The following is an 18,272-nucleotide window of genomic DNA, read 5'->3' on the forward strand; positions in this document are numbered from 1 at the left end:
GCAAGCTTATGGCAGAACAACATATGCCCCGGGCTCTCTTGATTCCCAGGACCGTGCTCTAACCACTCATCCTTGCTGCTTTACACAGTTCATGACAGCTTACACAGAAAGGAAGCATCAAAGACTTCTGTGTCACCGGTATGTAATAATTCTGTAGACAGTCTCATAATTCATAGGTAGATTATACTCAGCCATAATCATCTCCAGTGTAATTAGAGAAGAGACTTAGTCATCTAAGTGAGCATAATATGGGTAATGTAAGTGGTGTGTTATAGGATATAATTTAAACCCCCTTTTAAATTGCACCTGCTCTTTTCATCGGCTGTCTTCCTGATTCTAAGAAGCAAGCTGCCTATGACGCAGTTCATCCTTGATGTAACTCCAGAGCAAGGAATTTGGGTTGTTATGTTCAACTGAAGCCGCTACAATTAAATTGGTATAAACTCATCAGCTTTTCAGTGATTCCAATCACCTTTCAGTTAGATATTTTAAGCAGGAGATACCCAGCCTTATTTCTATTGCAAAACACATTGACTGTAATTCTGATGACAGCAAACTGATAGCAGAGGAAAATGAAGGTCTTGGTTAAAATACATAATGGAAGATCTTAGAGTATGAAGGGGTCCATATTGCTAATGATCAGCCCTGCTTTTTAATCAAAAGCATTGAGCCCAAGTAATGACTTCGAAATTAGTCCCGATTCAGGTTACTGATACACCCCTAAAAGGTGCAGACGCCACAGTATTTCACATTCACGCGGGAACAGCAAACTGTTTTCTATTTTGGTTGCATAATGAAGTTGCAACTTCTAGTCGGCAATTGTGTTTGACAGCAGCAGTATCCAAAGCTGATCCCTAACTTCTGAACACACCCAGACCCACGGATCCTTCTGTTGCTTGTGGTGATGGAAGGAAATTATTTTTGCCGCATGTGGTTCCAGGATTTTTCCTTAGACATTTTCTTTTCGCGTAGGGTCCCATATGCAGATTCTGTCTGGCTTTTTGTTTTTCTTTTGCCAGATTACTAAACTAGATCTACTGATTACTAAGCAGCATGATAGTTCAGCGTCTTGCTTCCGACCTTGTAGGAGTGCATGATGGGTAGTACTAACGGAAAGGTGGAGCGACTATCAGTCCTGTGCTTTTTGTGGCAATTGATCCTGCAGACATGTTAGGCTGGCTTGGCCCACGATAATGAGGTAGGCTCCTGAAGAGAAACAGGAAGAAAAGCAAATATCCAGAGGAACCCAACTCTGACCACCAAGTTGTGCAGCCCTCTGGAGGAGATGCTGACAGGGTACTTTCAGGTAATTAGTTCTGCTGGCAAAAAGCATTAAAACCTGTGAAATGAGGCAATAGCTGAGAATAACCCTCTTGGACTTAGGTACAAGGCTCTTTTACAGATTTCTACATTTTCTATGCCTTCCCCAAGGTCCACACTGCTGCACCAACCAAACATACTTGCTTCTTCCTGCTCTTACACTGAAACGCTCCAGTTTTTAATGCTTTTTTGTCTGCTTACGGGCTCATCCTTGCCTTTCTGCCCTCTCCCCGGCTTCCTTTCAACCTTCCCACCTTCCCTTCAAACATACCAACCCTCTCCACACGGAGTGTCTGGTCTGGGGCAGGCACTGGTGGAGGGTGCGGCAAGGCTCCTGACTTTGACGACAGAGAGAGAAGCGTAAAGTTGCTGCCTCCCATCAGCACACCAGGTTTGTTTTCCTAACCCAGAGCCATTTCACCAGGTAGCTGGGGGCTTGCGCGGTTACACCTAGCAGTGAAACTGTCCTCCTCTCCGTGGGGAGGCACAGGTCGTGTGCTGGGGACGTTTGGGTAGGTTTGGCAAACAGAGCGGACCACCCTGTGGGACCTCAGAGGGACGGTCGGTGCCGGTGCCCTTGCACCCAAAGGGCTGAGAAGTCACCAGGAGTTCAGCCGCTGGAGGGGCTGGGGACCACCGTGACGCTTCACACGCGGCCAGCAGAGAAGTCCCCCACGGCGCGGCCATCCCCTCGGCTTTGTGTGGTCTGGTGGGCTCCTCATCCGGCGGGCTGACGGGTTGGTGAGGCAGCAGCCATCTTCTGAATCACCTGCTTGACTTTCTAGACTCACCCTGTGCGTGAGACAGGGGAGCTCCAGTTCCCCGTCCGATTATGAGACTCAAACCGCACCCGCGAGCCCCCTCTCTCCCAGCACCTGACGCGCAGGGAGCACCTGTGCCCGCCGAGCCGGCACCGGGGCGCTGGGCCGCTGGGCCGCCCCAGCGGCGCTGACCCACGCCGGGCCGGGCCCCCCGCCGCCCCTGCCGGGACTCGCCGCGCGGGGCGGTGCGGCGGCGGCTGCGCGCGCAGGGGGGTGGGAGCCGCGCGCCGCGCCTGCTCCCACCGGCAGGGGCCGCCGCCGCCGGGCTGAGGGGAGCGCAGCGGAGCGGAGCGTCGGGCGCACCGAGGTGCGGTAACGGTGCCGGTAACACTGCGGGGCAGGGCAGGGTCTCCCCATCCGCTTCCTCCGGAGAGCGGCAGGGACGCGCCGGTGCCTTACTGCTCCGGGCCGGGGGGGGGGGGGGGGGAGGGGTGCGGGGTCTGCGGGCAGCGACCTGCCCGGCGGGGCTCGCCCCGTCAGCTCCGGGCGGCGGCGGCGGCGGCGGGAGGGAAGGAGGGGAGGGTGCCGCAGGGGACGGCAGGGGAGGATGGCCCAGACCCGGTTTCCCGGAGTCCGTGGCGGGCGCCGTCCCCCGGCGGCGATGTCGATCGGCGCCTCCGCGCACCTGCTCCCGCGGGAGGCACCGCGCCGCCCTGGGCCGGGGACGCGGGCTCCGCGGAACATGGCCGCTGCCCCGCAGGCCTCCCCCGGCCCGCGGGGGCGGCGGGCCCGGCGGGGGCTGCGGCCCGGTGGTGCGGGTGGCGGTGCGGGGCGGGGGGAGGGCTTGGTGTTTGGGGCTAGCGCCGGCAGACGCCGTCCCCGGCTGTCGCTTGCCTTGCAGTTGGAAGGAAGGCTCTCCGGTCGCCGGCTGCCCCGTCTCTGCTAGCTGCTGCTTGCTCTGCTGCTTTTTAAGGGCCCGGCGGGGGTTGTGTCCCCCCTTCTGGTTTTTTTGAAGGTGCCTTTTTGTGTAGTCACCTTGAAATCCAGGTGCCTTCGCGTGCGTTTCTAGGCATGCTGTTAGGCTCAGGTGGGTGCGCGATGGTTTCCTTCACTCCAGCAGGCTGCCGAGCAGACATACACCTTCCTGCGAGAGTCTGCACAACAGAGGTCTCTGTCTGTGCCACATAACACTAGAGGCTATGGTTAACCTGCCTTAAGAAAAGAGACGTTTTCTCTGGTACTAATAATTAGAGGGGAAAAAAATCATATTAAACAGCATCTTGAACAGAAGACAGCTTTGATAGGGCCCTGATCCTACCAGCACACATACGTATAAATCTATGCCTATGAAAGATGTCCTTAGAACTGAGTAAAGCCATCCATACCTGTTAAGATATGAAGCTTTAATAATCCCAGGGAAGTGGTTGTGCTGCAGTACACTTGGTAAATTCTGTGATGTGATGCAAACTATCTGTGTACGCTAAATTTACTCGGTAGTTCAGAAGATAATACATACATGAATTTGTGAGAAGTGGAGTGACTGACTCATTTGGTTATAGACTATTACCGTTTCAACTATTGGTCTAAAAGCTGTTTTAGAATTAGAGATGTGAAGCATCTCTAAGCGTGCTGTATTGTTCCTAACATGCACCCCAGACTCTCCAGCCAAACAAAAAGAAATCTTGAAACAAACCCTCAGTCATATGCATTTTGGAAGTTGATCCCTATCAACACAGGACTTGCACTGATTTGAGTCAACACTGAAGTTAACTTAAACCGTTTATAGTGCTGTGAACTTCTCCAAGCAGTTTAGATCCCAGAGCTTACGTAGTCTAAAAAGATAGGTGTTATATTGAGGCAAATTGTGGTGGATGGAAATCCTTTATTGATATGAGTAGGTCTTGTTCTCCCCGGAAAACTATTTCTGGTGCTTAGAGTTTGCGATTTTTATGATAACGTCCTTTTTTGGAAGACATTTGTAACTGTATTTCTGGAAAAGCAGGGCATGGTTTAAGCTCCATTTGTTTACTCTTGTAGAGTTTGGTATTTTTTATAAAGGATGCTGAATTTGGCTCTCTACCTCCCCTTCAAAAGTCATCAAACATGGATGTTTTACACAGCTTGCATGTGGGAAAGTGTGATTGTTTATGCTAGAAATTTCCACTAGGAATTTCTTTATTTATTATGGACTTGAAGAGTTGTGAAGCTGGACGATGTCCCTGTAGCATATTGGCCTTCTCTTTCTGTAAATTTAGCAGGTTGAGAAATTGCCCAGAATTGCTATCTATACCTGCCTCTCTGTAAGGTACCCAAGCGGCTGGTTTCTGCCATGAGGTTTTGTGTTGCATCCTAACATTTGCAAACTCTGTTGCTATTATTGCAACACTTGCTGTTGTTTTAGTTTATATTTTAAATTATACTGAGACTTCTAACAAGATACTTTGATGCTTTCTATCTTACCCCTTGTTAACATAACGATGTTGATAATTTGAAATGACTACCAATCAGTGTACATTAGCCAGTTGTGTGTGGAGGTGGACAGTCTCTCTCCTGTGCAGCGACGAAGACCTAACTGAACTGCAAAACTGGATTGTGCTGGCTCTTTACAAAGAGGGAAAGCTACATGGCGAAGTATTACGCAGCAGTTAGCGACTTCTCATTATAAAGTTGTTGTACAAAGATGCTTTAGATGCCAGCAGCTCCTAACAAGGAGCTCTGCCCCAGTGACAGAAGCAGGAAAACGGGTGCTTCTCTACGAAATGGAGAGTGTTACAAGTATGGCCTTAGACTGCAGGCTGGAATAGCAACTACAAAAGGAATAGAGTTCTGTGACTGCTTCGAGACTTAATTAAGTGCATTGACATACGCTCAGTGAAAAGTCTGTATAAATAATGAATTTTCCCTGTATATGCAGCCTGTGATGGAAATGAGACTGATATCTGTTGTCTTCTGGATGACTGACCCCAATTTGTTTTTAAATAGAACTATGTTTTCATTAGCATAATTCAGCTTACATGAGGCAAAAAATAAGATCCTGTCTTCTTTTGAAAGATGCCTACGTTGGAAGGATGGATGAGGGTGTATTAGGCAATGCAAATAGAACTTTTTGGTCAGGGGACTGTAAACTTTGAAATCTTACCATTTGTTAGGACTTTAAATGCTGAAGAATTTTACCATGCTCATTTGGTGGCCAGAATCTAATTTGTTAGACAGTCTTAAGAAATCTGGCCATTGTTGCCAGGAATATTACAAATTTTCCGACATACAGCAAGAGAAATATTTCCAATTCTTTCCAGGCGTATTACACATTTTCTCAGTTAAATGACTGAAGGGGTTGTACTGCTTAAGAAAGCTTTGAAGCGCAACTTGATTTTATGCCTGGGTAGGGAATTGCTACTTCCCGTAATTCAAAAATAAAACTAAACTTACTGGAGCAAATGGCCATCCCAAATCTCTGACTGAAAGTCTGAGATGTTGCTCATTTTGAACAAATTCTTGAGAAATTTTCAGCATGCATTTAATGTACAAAAAAAAAGAAGAGTTGAGCATGGCTTGCAAAGTTTCAGCTGTTGATAACTCCTCTTAGATATCTTCTCAGACATCTTCTCAGACACAGCTTAGAGGGACAAAGTTGAGTGTGGCACCTTCAAGTGGCAAATTGTATCATCATCTGTTGGTGGTAAGGAAAGAGTCAAACAGTTTGACTGAGGTCTAGTAAAGAAATGTCCATGTCATAGGGACACAGAGATCTGGCATGGTTTTGTGCTTTATATTCAGGAACAGTCTCTTCTTTCTATTGTCTTAATAAATGCAACCTTCCTCTCTCCTGATAAATCATGCATTAAAACTGTCCAAATTGTCAATTAAAAAAATAACCTTTCAGTGTTTCCTAAGATGGGAACAATATTATTATTGTGCCTTTCAGTTTGCTGTCTTTGTTCTTTGCCTGCAGCTGAATGAATTTTGCTTTTCATTTCTGTTTTTGGAAACATTGCTTTTCTGCAGGATGCAGAGATCACATGTCTTTATGAGCGTAAGACACTAGGCTTGATTTGTAAATTGAAATACAAGCTTGTCTCAGGCACAGGAAACATCTTAATTTGAAGGTTAAAATAGAGGTTCAAAACTGACACCTAAACAATGAAGTTTTCACAGTTGTAACTGACCTTTCTCCTGCCACCCCATTAAAAATACAGAAGAGTTGAGGATAAAGAGTATGTGGCCTATTCGATATATTCATCCCTTCCTAATGAGACAGCCTTGATCGAAATCTAAGGACCCTTGTTCAGATGCTGCCTCTCATTTTTTCGTTGTAGTGTAGATGTTTCTTGCGGGTTAGGTCACCCTTTCTGGTAGCAATGAAAACAGATTTATTGAAATCTTTAAACATTACTGAAATAGTTCAGAAGTATTAGCACAGCTGGGTTTCTGTTTTATAAAAGCTCAAAATATAGTGAGGAAAAGTCATCCAATAATACACAGAAACAAGTTGTATGTCTTCATAAAAGAATTAATGTGCTTTCTGGACTTTAGAAGCAGCTTACATCTCTTTTGCAATATAAACGTTAAAGAAAATGCTGTAATCACCAGAATGCACTCGGAACTTATCAGCAAGGAGGTTAGCAGCCTCTGTATTTCTGGTACCTAAAGCACCTGTTCCAGACCAGCTTTAATTTGAAGCAACTGTAGAAGTGAGGGTGGAGAAATTAGGCTATATGATGAAACTGGTGTTCTGACCAAAATGCTGTGGAGGTCTGAGATGAAAACCCAGTGTTAACCCTCCCACCCTTGTTTTTGTGGACACCCACACCGTCTTGAAAACATGATGTTGATTATCACCAGCATTAACAATGGGTTATCTAGGACAGTCACAGGTGTACTTCAAAAACTGGGGGTTAGGACTTCACCCTGTATACCACTTCGGTTATGTCTGTACTTCAGAAAGCTCAACAGTTATGCCAACAAAACTCTTGAAGTCAAACTTAGAAAATGTTTGAACGATGAGTTTGCATGATGTGTCTATGCACTATTCGCTAAGCTGAATGAAGGTAAAGTGTTTCGTTTGTGGTTCCATCCATGCTGGAAGACTTGCTAGCATAGCTATGCAGAGTAATGAATGGAGCAGTTATGCTCCTAGGTGAAGGTTTGGCTTGATCAAACTGAAGTTTTGCCAGCTTGTGAATCAAATCATATCAATACAAGGCAAATTTTACACTTAAATTCTACTCATAGTAACGTGAAGTGAATGCTTTTCTGTTGTCAGTGCTGACTGCTTGGTCTCACTGAACTTTTCTTCCTTAGTATCTACTTGAGCATTGTTTTGATTTCTTGTGAAGAGGACCTGTAATGTCGGTAGCTGACTTCTTATGTGATATCTATTAGTGGTTTGGTATTGTTCTACATGATGGTGACTGGGTAGCATTAAATTTTTAGGCAAGAGACTATGTTGATGTAGAAAACAAAAATACTGCATAGCATATTAAGGGCAGAACTGTTTGTGCATTTGCATCACTTAACATGTCCTAGATGGTGCCTTGTCAGGAAAGGAGTAGCTCTACATGTAGGAATAGCTACTTCAGAATTTTTTCATTTGGTGTAAGTCTTAATTAGCATTTACAATAAATGTGAATTAACATTTCAGAAACCCCAGCTAACCTAAGTTGTATTAAAACCAAAGGGTTTTTATATAAAACTTTAGGGGCATCTTTAGCTTTCTTTGAAATAAAGTTGCAGGGCGTTAAGTTAGCAGCAGTTTAAAAAGCTATGAAAAGCAGATATTGGTTCAGCTCGATAAGCAAGAGTGAAATTTCAACAGACCCTTTTTTGAACCTGTTTTCTCACACTAATCCTTTTTATTGCCCACTGCTTTGGAGTGAGTGCTGCACTTCCATTATAAGTCTATTGTTTTGTTTTCCAATTGAAAGAGAGAGAAAAGAACTTGCTGTTGGCAAAATCAGTTTTACTGTGTTAGAAATAAGCTTTGGAATTGCTTGAACAATAAATTATTAGAAGAGCTTCAAAACCTCATAGTTCATAATATTGAATGCTTGTTTCTGGTAAATTTTTTTAATAAATAAGACATAGGAACAATGGAAGCTACTGTTGGCAAGCCAGTTTTCGTATAATCTGTAACTTTGCAAAACCAGTAATTACTTCATGCTCAATGTCTTCAGGGTGTTTTGGCCAACAAGGAAAATTAGTTGGCTTGAAAAGAGTTGATATCTACTTGATATGGGAGGATAAAGTTACTTTTCTGAGAAGTGATTTTATTGTGGCAGTCAAATTCTTGAACTTTATAAAAGATTATTTTGATACCAAATTGGAGCTTTCAGAGAAGCAGTACACAGTGTTATTCCGGGAAAAAAGCCCCAAAAAGTCTTGAGCGAGTTAGTCTGAAAATCTTCCTTTCTCCAGTTTGGACTCTGACTTGCTAATCTCAGAGTGCTTTGTTGTGGACACATAGCTATTTCAGTTTTCCTGGTTTGGGGGGCAGCTCCAAAACATACTGAATAATTTATGCCCATCCGTATTCTTCTAGGACCATGGCTTCAGTCTCCGACAGTCATGTGTTCAGGAGAGGAGGATGGGGTACTGCAATCTGTCTTCTGTGTCTGTTGCTAGAACAGCATTATTTGTCTGTTCCTTTTTTTATAAATGAAAAATGACATCTAAATGAAGCTTTCGTTAGATTATGTCACAACCGTTATGTACAGCCTTAAAGACTAAAAATTTTATTCCTTGTTGACTACTCTAAGAGTCTGATTGTGCACAAATTTTGACACTAATAGTGCAAGTTGTTCTAATTAGAATTTGTGACCCTGTTTAATACACATTAGCATTTGTAAGATCCTCATACTGCGGAATGGAAAATACTGTAGAGTGAAATGTTTCAGATCTTGCCATTTTCAACCTGAAGATTAATATTTTATATCTATCAAGATTTATGGGTTAATTTTCTTGAGGTGGTGCTAGGCAACAGCACTTCCGTGCTCACCCTATTCCAGGAGTATAGTGATGTTCAGACGTATTTATAAAGCCCTGAAAATTGTCATACCTGTTGTTTCACATTTGGATGTTTGGAGCCAAACATTGCCCAGTGAATGCTACTCCTTTCTTTCTGCATTGAACTACTTAGGAGCTCATCTGTTTTACCATTGACATTAATGGTGATTTGTTCATAGAATTTGTTTGGCTTGGCAGTCTCTAAATTAGATTTATCACAATGAGAGAAGATCTTAATAAAGGAATTTGTTAAACACAACTTCTTCATAGTGTCATGTCAGAACACAAACTAAGTGTCGTAGTGACCAGGAGACTCTGGAAGAAATATGACCATGTGCAATATTGCATCCCTGCTGTGGTACATTTTTGTCAAATAAAAAGATAGCAAGTGAAGCGTATTACCTTGTGGCTGGCACTCTGAACTGGTTTTCCAGCCTTTGTGCCTGCCACGATTCTGGGCCAAAGTGTGATATCTGAAACTGCAGCAGTTCCTATGTAGTGGCATAGCATAATGTACAATTCCTTTTCTATTTCTAGAGCTTTCATATGCAAAATGGTTTTGAATGTAGCCTATAATAGACTGTATTGTCCCCGTTTCTCTTAACTTGCAGTGGCCCATCCATGAGTGTAATAGTCTGCAATGAAATCAGGGCCTGTTGTCATACAGTGTAGGTTTACCTCTGTCTACACCAAAATGTAGGTCTGAGGTATGATCTGTTGAGAAAACCGGGCTTGTATGCTAACATGCTCTGTGATAAAGAACTGTGTGAATGGACAAAAAGGTGTTCTTTGAGATCTATTTGCATTCATTCCCAGTGTTTTCTAAGGTTTTTAGGACTGCCTTTCATTGGAGGAACAAATAATCTGTGAAAAAAGAGTGGGGATTAACAGTAAGTGGTTTTGTAAGTTAGCCTGATTTATCAGAGGTACTGTGAAGGAGGAGTATTCTGTTCCTCCTGTAGATGAAAGATGCTTGTTTGGTATTAAGTCAGGATGGTACCTTGTGAGAGGGCAAAGAGGTGGCAAATGCATGAAAATGAGAATGAGGACAACCTGAAGTTGAACTAAGAAAAAAGGAAAATGAAGTAGGCAAGTAGAAATATCCTGCTTAGATAGGTAGCTGCTAACAGACTGCTTTAGTTACAGGATGGAGGAAGATGAAGTTCAGTTGCGCCCTGAACAAACACTGCTTGTGGGTGTATCTGAGAAACTGCCATCCTTGCCATATTTAAAATGAGTCAAATGAGGTTCTAGGAAAAACTGCTACCTAGCAAACGGACTAGATTTAAATTGTAGTAGGCTGCTAGGTAGCTTCCTTCTCTAGAAACCTAATTTAAGATCCCCATGCCAGCTCTTACAATAACCGTATTTCCAGTACAAGGTTGTAACGTTGAGCTTGCAATGTTTAACTGTTATATACCCCTTTGTATGAAATATACTGTGTGTTGAAGTGAACTCTAGTTATAGAGTAGCTTACTCATACTTTCATACTTAAAAAGTGTTACCAAAATGGCAGTTTGTTTTTGGTTCACTAACTGTTGGTATATTTAAAGGAAAAAAAATCAAAAACCTCACAAATACAAATGAGCCTGGTTTACTCCAAGGAGGACTTCAGGAGTCTCTAGAATATTAGATACCTAGAAGTTTTGAATTCTTTTCCCTGCCTACTCAATCTGTAGGCATGCAAAAGTCTGCCTTGCATACCATGCAATTCATTCAGTAACACAGTGCTGAAGCATTCCTTCACATCTTTTTACCTTGGCAATATGTTTGGTATGTAAGTTGAAGAACTTAATGCCATAAAAATTAGTATTGTATATCACTTCAACCTTTCTTTCTAGGCTGGTGGATGCCTAATGTCTTTCAGCTGCCCTATGTATTTCAAATAAATCCACTTGTTTTGTGTTCAGAATGAAGAAAATAGTACTTTTGAACACTGAGATCCACAGTAAGCCTGCAAGTTATTCAAGATTTTGGCTGGTCTGGCAAGGCATCAGAAGACAAATTTAGAGCACTAAATCTGACTTACCTGAAGGTAGATGTGATTTCTTAGTGTGCTGGAAAGCAGTTACATTGACATCACCAAGATGGCAAAATAAATGTATATAATTGGAATAATTCATGGTAAAGTACTAAATGGTTTAATTAGTGATGAAGCTTGGGCAACGTTCTACCTGTTGCATTTCAGTTTAATCACAAGTACTCTGATGACTTGCAAGTGGTAAGAGTGGCAATTAAAAGTGGGACTTTGTCTTCACATCTGTCTGCAAGACACTCATCTAGAACACATCATGTACTCAGACTTAGTGGTACAATATGCGAATCTGCAGGTGGGTGTCCTCTGCCAGATGTGTTTTATTAGCTGAAGTCATTCCAGCTTATAGTAGCTTGTCTCTTCCCACTGGTCAAAAATCTGCTTGTAAAAAGGGGTTGGTTTGTTTCCTAATGCATTTTCAACTCAACTGGCTGATTATTCTTGTATATAATCTTAGCCAAATTGAAAGGCGGTATGAGTTCCCTAGAGAATTCATCACCCCACGTTGTGTTGGTAGAGAACACCTTTAACAGACATCTTCTTGTGAAGTTTTTTTGCAAGGTTGAGCATCCATGTGACCTGTTCATAATCTATAGGCAAATTCTTTAAGTGTTTTCTTCACAATTACCACTTTATGGACTATAGCCTTTATCCAAACGCCATTCTTTCTTTGGTTTAATATTGGAAGCCTGCTATTCTGTGAGAAGTGTGTGCTCAAATGGTACTGCTTTAAAAAAATAAAACGTCAAATTTGAATGGTTTGAAAGATGTCCAAGTTAATTATCAAAACCAGGTTTGCACATCTCCCCACCCCAAGCATTGTCTTTCAAATAAATTAGCAGCTTTTGGGGGGAAACCTGATTGTATTGGTTGTTTCTAAGGAGTCCAAATGTGTGCAGATACTTTTACTTGTTCAGGATATCATGGAGGGATATTTGTTCATTCTGGGGCTGGAACTTGTAATGCAATTATGAGATCCGTGAAGAAATCTCAGACAACTGTACAGAGTGCTATTTTAACAAGCAATAAATACCCCACCTTTTTCTTTTGTCAGTGTATGTTTCAGAAGTTTCCCTGAATGGTGGAAAAAATATCAGCTATGGCAATCTACACAAGACCAGCTACAGTAGTGTCATAGTCCTGAAACAGTTTACATTTTTATTCGTGTATTGTCATTGCAAACACTTAAAATCTTCATGTTTCTGATATGCCTATAAGCATTTTAAAGAATGTTCACATTAACCTGCATAAACAAATAAACTGCAATCAATTAACTTTAGGCAAGAGCAGCAATGCAGACAAACCACAGAGGAAGTGAAGTGCAATTAGTGCTTCAGTCTCTCTCTGATCTGAGTAGATAAATTGATGGACAGTTTTTGATATAGTTCTGCTGTGTATTTCTTCGGTTTGTAGTTACACCATTGTCCTCCCTCAGGAATCCCTCAAACATATTTTCGCTTTCCTTTTTTGAAATTTTAAACTGCATGGGAGCAGAGAGAGTAAATTATTTAAAATTATTCTGTGTCTCTGCACTTAGGTCTGAGTCAGCAGAATACATCTAGGTCATATGTTCCTGAACAGCTCTGATGCAGAATATCTTTTTTTCTTTCTGTGGGGATTAAGTAGACTTATTAAGGTACAGTCACCTTGCCTTTATTCCTCTTACTTACGCCCTTACAAGGCTTGGGTGAAAAATGTCTGGAAATTACTATAATTCTTCTTACTAAATCCAGATAAGCTTCCTCTGAGATGACCTGTTCTTCCATTATCATTGCACAATCAACTGACAGATAGAGGGAATGCATTGTCTCTTAGCTACAACAAATAGCAGTAGACTGAATGATTCTCTAATGCGTGCAGTTCTGAGTTCAGCAAACACTGCTTCCATTTGCTTATTCCTCCTTTCCTTTCTAGGATGGCTGCAGCTCCCCCAAGTTACTGTTTTGTAGCCTTTCCCCCATGTTCTAAAGATGGACTGGTGGTGTTTGGAAAGAACTCTGCACGGCCTAGGGATGAGGTGCAAGAGGTGGTCTACTTTGCTGCCGCAGCTCATGATCCAGGAAGCAAAGTTGAGGTAAGGGTGAATTGCTACACTCAAACCGTGAGAAGTGAGTATTGTTGGAAGAATGAACGCTGTCTTGTTTTCTTGTCAGGTTGTGGAGTCGTCCTTCCCTTCACTCAAACCTCTCTTGAGTAAAGCGGAGACAAGATTTTTCAAAGTCCTGAAAGTGAAGCTCAGAATGTAACTTTTTTTTTTTTTTTTTTAGAGAAAAAAAACATGATCTATACTTTCTCCAACAGACAGGCTGAACTGTTCTCATCTTGGTTTCCTGCACTGTGTAGCTTGTCACTTGCCTTTTGCTTTTAAGGGAAACGTATCCTGGCAAACTGGAACTAGAAGCAAATTTTCAAAGTTTGTCACATGATTTTTTTTTCATTCATCGTTGTTTGACAGTTGTAATGGGGCCTGACTGCATTAGACATGTCGCAAAACAGGTAGCCAGAAATCTCAGCTTCAAAGACCTTGTGCTCTAATAAGGGAATGTGAGAGGAGGAAAACAAGAGCATAAGCTGTATAAGCCAAACAAAATTCTTACACATACAGTTGACTTTGATGACATGTTCTGCAGCTGAGGCACCTGTATCATGGTCAGTTTTCAGTGCTATGGCTTCTCTCTGAATCCAGGCTGGATGTGGAGTCCTGAAGCTGGACACTGATGCCGTGGATGCAGGTTAAAAAGGACCCTGCTGGAAGTAATTTTACTTACAGTCTGTTACTGCAGGCTCACTGTAATGACAGGAGAAATGAAAGGGTAAGCAGATGTGGAAGGGTGAAGCAAGGGGACAAATGAAGCAAGAAGAGAGGAAGAGGGGAAAGTGTGCAGTGAAGGTGGAGTGAAGAGGCCGAGGAAGCAGAAGGAAAGACAAGGATTGGTGGGGGTAGCCATTTTAGTGGAGGACACAGTCCTGCACTGTCAGGAGCTTTTAGAGTTCACAGGTTCTTGCTCTGGCTGGCAACTGGGAAAGCAGGAGCTGCGAGTTTCCCTGCATTCAGCTTCCTCCCGTCCCTGTGGCTGTGCGGAAGGCTAAGGACACTCGGGGTTCTGCACCAGGCTGGGACGTCTCATCCCTACAGGTCCTTTGTGGATATAATTGTTGCTTCCCCAGCAGAGATCCTAAGGCCCGTGCCAGTTTTAGTTCTGTCCTTCAAGTGGGATGACTTCTGAATTTCAGAGGATTTGGTGCTGTTCTCTCTAACAGTTAATGTTCTCTTGATTCGTGTTGCTACCAACATCTAGTACAACTCATGCATTATTAAATGGTTTAATCTTGGATATAAAGAAATCCCCTCCCCCTGTCCAAAAGCACTAACTGGTGTTAATTGCAGTGCCATACTGGTAGCACTGTTGCAGACTTTTGCTAGTACACAGAACGCAAGTGTGACAATAACACAAGAACAAAACTTCAGAGCGTTTTTTTTAAAGCTTCTCTTCATAGAACTGGAAATGAAAAAAAGAAGTTCTGTTATTGTCAAAGAACAACTTCCAAAAGCTGGTCTAGAGTGTTTGTATCCTTAAAAGAGAATACTTTGTAAGAGCTAATGTTAGACTACTTGATTCTTTTGGTCTCTTTGCTCCATGTCTTACGCTTTGATAAGATTGTCATGATTTGCTGAAGGATATAATTGTCATATATAATCTATTGTGATACCTTTCCCACCCCAGGATTAACCAGTTTAATGCCCTTTATGGAATTCAGTTATAAACTGGACTCTTTTGCCAGACCTTTTGGAAGCAGGGGGCACAATCCCTTTGCCTAGCACACCACAGTTTGTAGATTTATTTTGCTAACCGGTATCTGCAAGCCCTCCCCTTAAATGTTGAATTTTTTTTTTAAGTGAAGGTAAAGGTTTTTGCAATGTGGTGAAGATGCACTTTTAGACAAGGCACTGGAGTGTGCTAATACATTGTGCTTTTTTTTTTTAAAGTAGGGTCTTCAGCCTTAATTAGATGTACTTTGGCCTCTGCTAGTCTATGCTACTGCATAATTCTTCATAAACTACCCTGAGATTTTGAAAGTACAGTGGTGTACAGAAACATACAGACTCCAGATGTTTATTGAAATTCTTCCCATTTCCTCCCCACACAGAATAAAAACATCTTCAGTTGCTCTGGGAGTAGTGCAAGCAATTGCTTATCGCTACATCTTTGTCATGCTCAGCACTAAGTATTGTTAATGCCTTTTTTTTTTTTTTTCCTTTAAACCCATGGGTATTTTGAGTAGAGTAAGCTGGTTAAAAGCAGATACAAATTTTAGTTGTTGTATTGGGTCTGAAGGCAGGCTGGTAGCTTTGCACCGTCCTTTAAGTGCTCTTCTTTGGACAGAGCTAAGTATAGGTTTAGTTGTTAGTTTTTCTTTAAAAGGTCAAGATTTTTTTTTCCCACCTTCAGAGAGAGCACAAGTGTGTTCAATCAAACAAGTCTAGCATGTATCAATGTTATAGAGTAATTGTCTTTTCAAAGAAAATTAAAAGAAAAAAAGGGTTATTTCTAAACAGGCCACTTCAGAGGTATTTGAAAAAGTATAATAATCCCCTTTGGTGTAGGATTGTGAAAAATTGACTAAATCAATAAAAGCTCTACAGTCCAGGTTTTAGGCTGCTACATTTGCTTGTAGATTTTGCTGTTTTATGAACTTAGGGACACTAATGAATAAGAAGATTGCAATTTCAAACATGTGAACTCTTTGTGATAGCAGAACAGGTGGTCTTCAATTTTTGCTAATTAGATGAAATGTATGTATTTCTGCTGTTGTAGGGATGTGTCTAAGACTGCTGTTGTCATATGACAAATGCATACATACAATAGGCAGAGCTTGTGCAAAGCCTGTTAATTCCTTTTGTACTGTTAGTGGTACCTCTGAAAGTTAAGAAAAGGTTTAAGGAAGGGCTTGAATTCAGCTGCTTCACATTTTTAAGTAGCAGGCATGCAACGCTATATCCAGCTTTTAAGCAAACTTACTGAGTTGTCAGAGTTAATTCCCTAATAGGGGGAGTGGAGAGGAATGTCAAAGCTTCTAGATATAGCCTTTGACATTCAGAATTATTACTTTGTTCTTTAAAACTCTCGAAAAATGCTAACAGTTCAGTTATTGTTGGGTGGGGTTTTTCTTGCTGCAGCTTTCCTTCCCTTGATTTTATAAAACTAACTAAACGGGTCTGAGAAAAATAAAAGTATGATATTTTGCAAATGGAAAAATGTGGTTGACCAATTTCATGCTACCGTTTTTTTTAAGTCAGTAATCCTTTGTGCTTCTGACTAAATTTTCCCTCTCATCCATCCTAGCAGCTTTTTTTTTTTCTCCCCAAATGAACAGCTTTTCTCTCCATTCCATATTGTACATTTGCAGTGGTTTCTTATGTTATATACGTGATCCTTTACCTTCACTGGGCAGTGATGGTGGACTTGCTTTTCATTATATTCTGCTCTTTGCGGGTGATGTAATCCAGCATGTATCAAATTTTGATGGTTTCTCTGTGACTGTCACATTCTGAATTTCTGTTAAGAGGTGGTTTTCAAAACACTAACAACATGGGTTATTTTATAAGACACCCAGGAAGTCTGTACCCTATTTATGTTCTGTGTTTGCAAATGTGATAATACACAATATAACCAAAAATGGCACAGTAGTTCAGCTAGATTACTGCCATAAAAGAATCAAGCAGGCTATGTTATATCGCTATCAGCTAGTTTGTGGCAGGGCCTTAAACAAGGGAATTCAGTGACCACTGCAAGTCATTTTAAGCTTGGTCTTTGTGGCTCAATCTACTAGACAAGTAACCTTGCAGCTAACTCATCAACAGAATTCCTTCCCTCCATGTCAGCAGGTTCCCAAGACTGAACAATGGGGCTTTTCATAAAGGTCTGTTCTGTGTGTGTGTATGTGTGTGACAACTTTCTCAAAAGTTTATTCTTGTCTTGCGTTGTAATTTTGCAGTGGCAGATGCTGATCAGCAGTCTTCCTTGTTGTAGTGGTCAGTCTAGTGTACTTGTGCGTGCAGGTGAAATATTATTCCCTTAAGCATAAATAAGGTCCTTTTTTGAATTGCTCTGCTAAAGGTGTGTTCTTTTTTCCCCAGATGTGGATTTTAAGAATTTTTCATGTGTTAGTGAGAGTTCATGTTGTATGACTTTTAAGATGCAAGCCCCTCTGTCTTTTTTTTAAGGTAGATTTTACTGACCAGATTTCTCTTGTTCTCTAATAACCTGCTGCTTGCTATGGTTTTCTTTCTCCTGAAGAAGTTTTGGGTGGATGACTTTTTCTTAGCTGAATTTTCCAGGTGGATTTTTTTTTTTCTTTCAGATCAACCTTCCTTTCTTCAAATTTGAACTTTTATCCATGATTTGAAAATAGTCATGGTTGCTCGCTCCAGTATAGAGCTGTAAAAGCTCTTTTAATAGCATGCAACTTCTTATGGAGGAGTGGAAGGGGGAAAATAGAGAGGATTGTTTGCAACAAAGTCTATCAAATTGTGGAATAAAAAATTTTTCTAATATGTTGATATTAAATACTCTTCTGGGCTTAAAGCCAGGCCTCGGTGGGGTAGGAGGAATTTTGTGTTCTCTAAAACTTCATGGCACAGTTATGCCTTAGTTGTTTTTTTTCTTTTTTCTCTTTTCTTTAATAGTTTGGGTTGTTTTAAAGGATACCATCCTTCCTCCCCTTGCTCCGAGTTTGCAAAGGAGCAGTAAGATTTTTTTGCTGTGCATTGGTCTGAGCACTGCAGACATAAAAACTCACCTGGAGCAGCTGAGGGGTCTCTGTCTGATGTTGCGAAATAGATATAAAGCTTGAAAAGTAGACTTCGACTGTATTAAAGTTGGCTTTGTATTATATGGAGGTATCTTAATTCTGGTATTTGTAATGTCATTGCCAGGCATCATGCCGGTGCCACAGTTTAGTTTTGCTGTACTTTGATTCGCTCTTGTGCCAGCTGTTTGGGTTATCTGCATTGTATCTGGTGGTAAGATGTTCAGAATCTGGTAACAGAAGCCAAGCAGCAGCTGAATCTACTGAGAATTTGCTCTTTGGGAAGCCTCCAGATGAGATTGATGGTGCCACGCTGACAGCCATGTTACTGCAGCTGTGAACTT

The 18,272-nt window shown here is 41.7% G+C and overlaps 1 protein-coding gene across 2 annotated transcripts in view; it reads left to right on the plus strand.

The window, feature by feature from the left end:
- The first annotated feature begins 2,359 nt into the window (after window positions 1–2,359).
- SCRN1 (secernin 1) overlaps window positions 2,360–18,272 on the plus strand; it is a 39,319-nt gene continuing 23,406 nt past the window's right edge. For both annotated transcript variants that reach the window (XM_075419082.1, XM_075419083.1), the window contains exons 1-2: window positions 2,360–2,448; window positions 13,033–13,192. In XM_075419082.1, the coding sequence (XP_075275197.1) occupies window positions 13,034–13,192 (159 nt within the window). In that variant the 5' untranslated portion in view covers window positions 2,360–2,448; window position 13,033. The remainder of the gene's footprint in view (window positions 2,449–13,032; window positions 13,193–18,272) is intronic.

Source organism: Opisthocomus hoazin, chromosome 4 (genome assembly GCF_030867145.1).
Source record: "Opisthocomus hoazin isolate bOpiHoa1 chromosome 4, bOpiHoa1.hap1, whole genome shotgun sequence".
NCBI classification, from domain to species: domain Eukaryota; kingdom Metazoa; phylum Chordata; class Aves; order Opisthocomiformes; family Opisthocomidae; genus Opisthocomus; species Opisthocomus hoazin.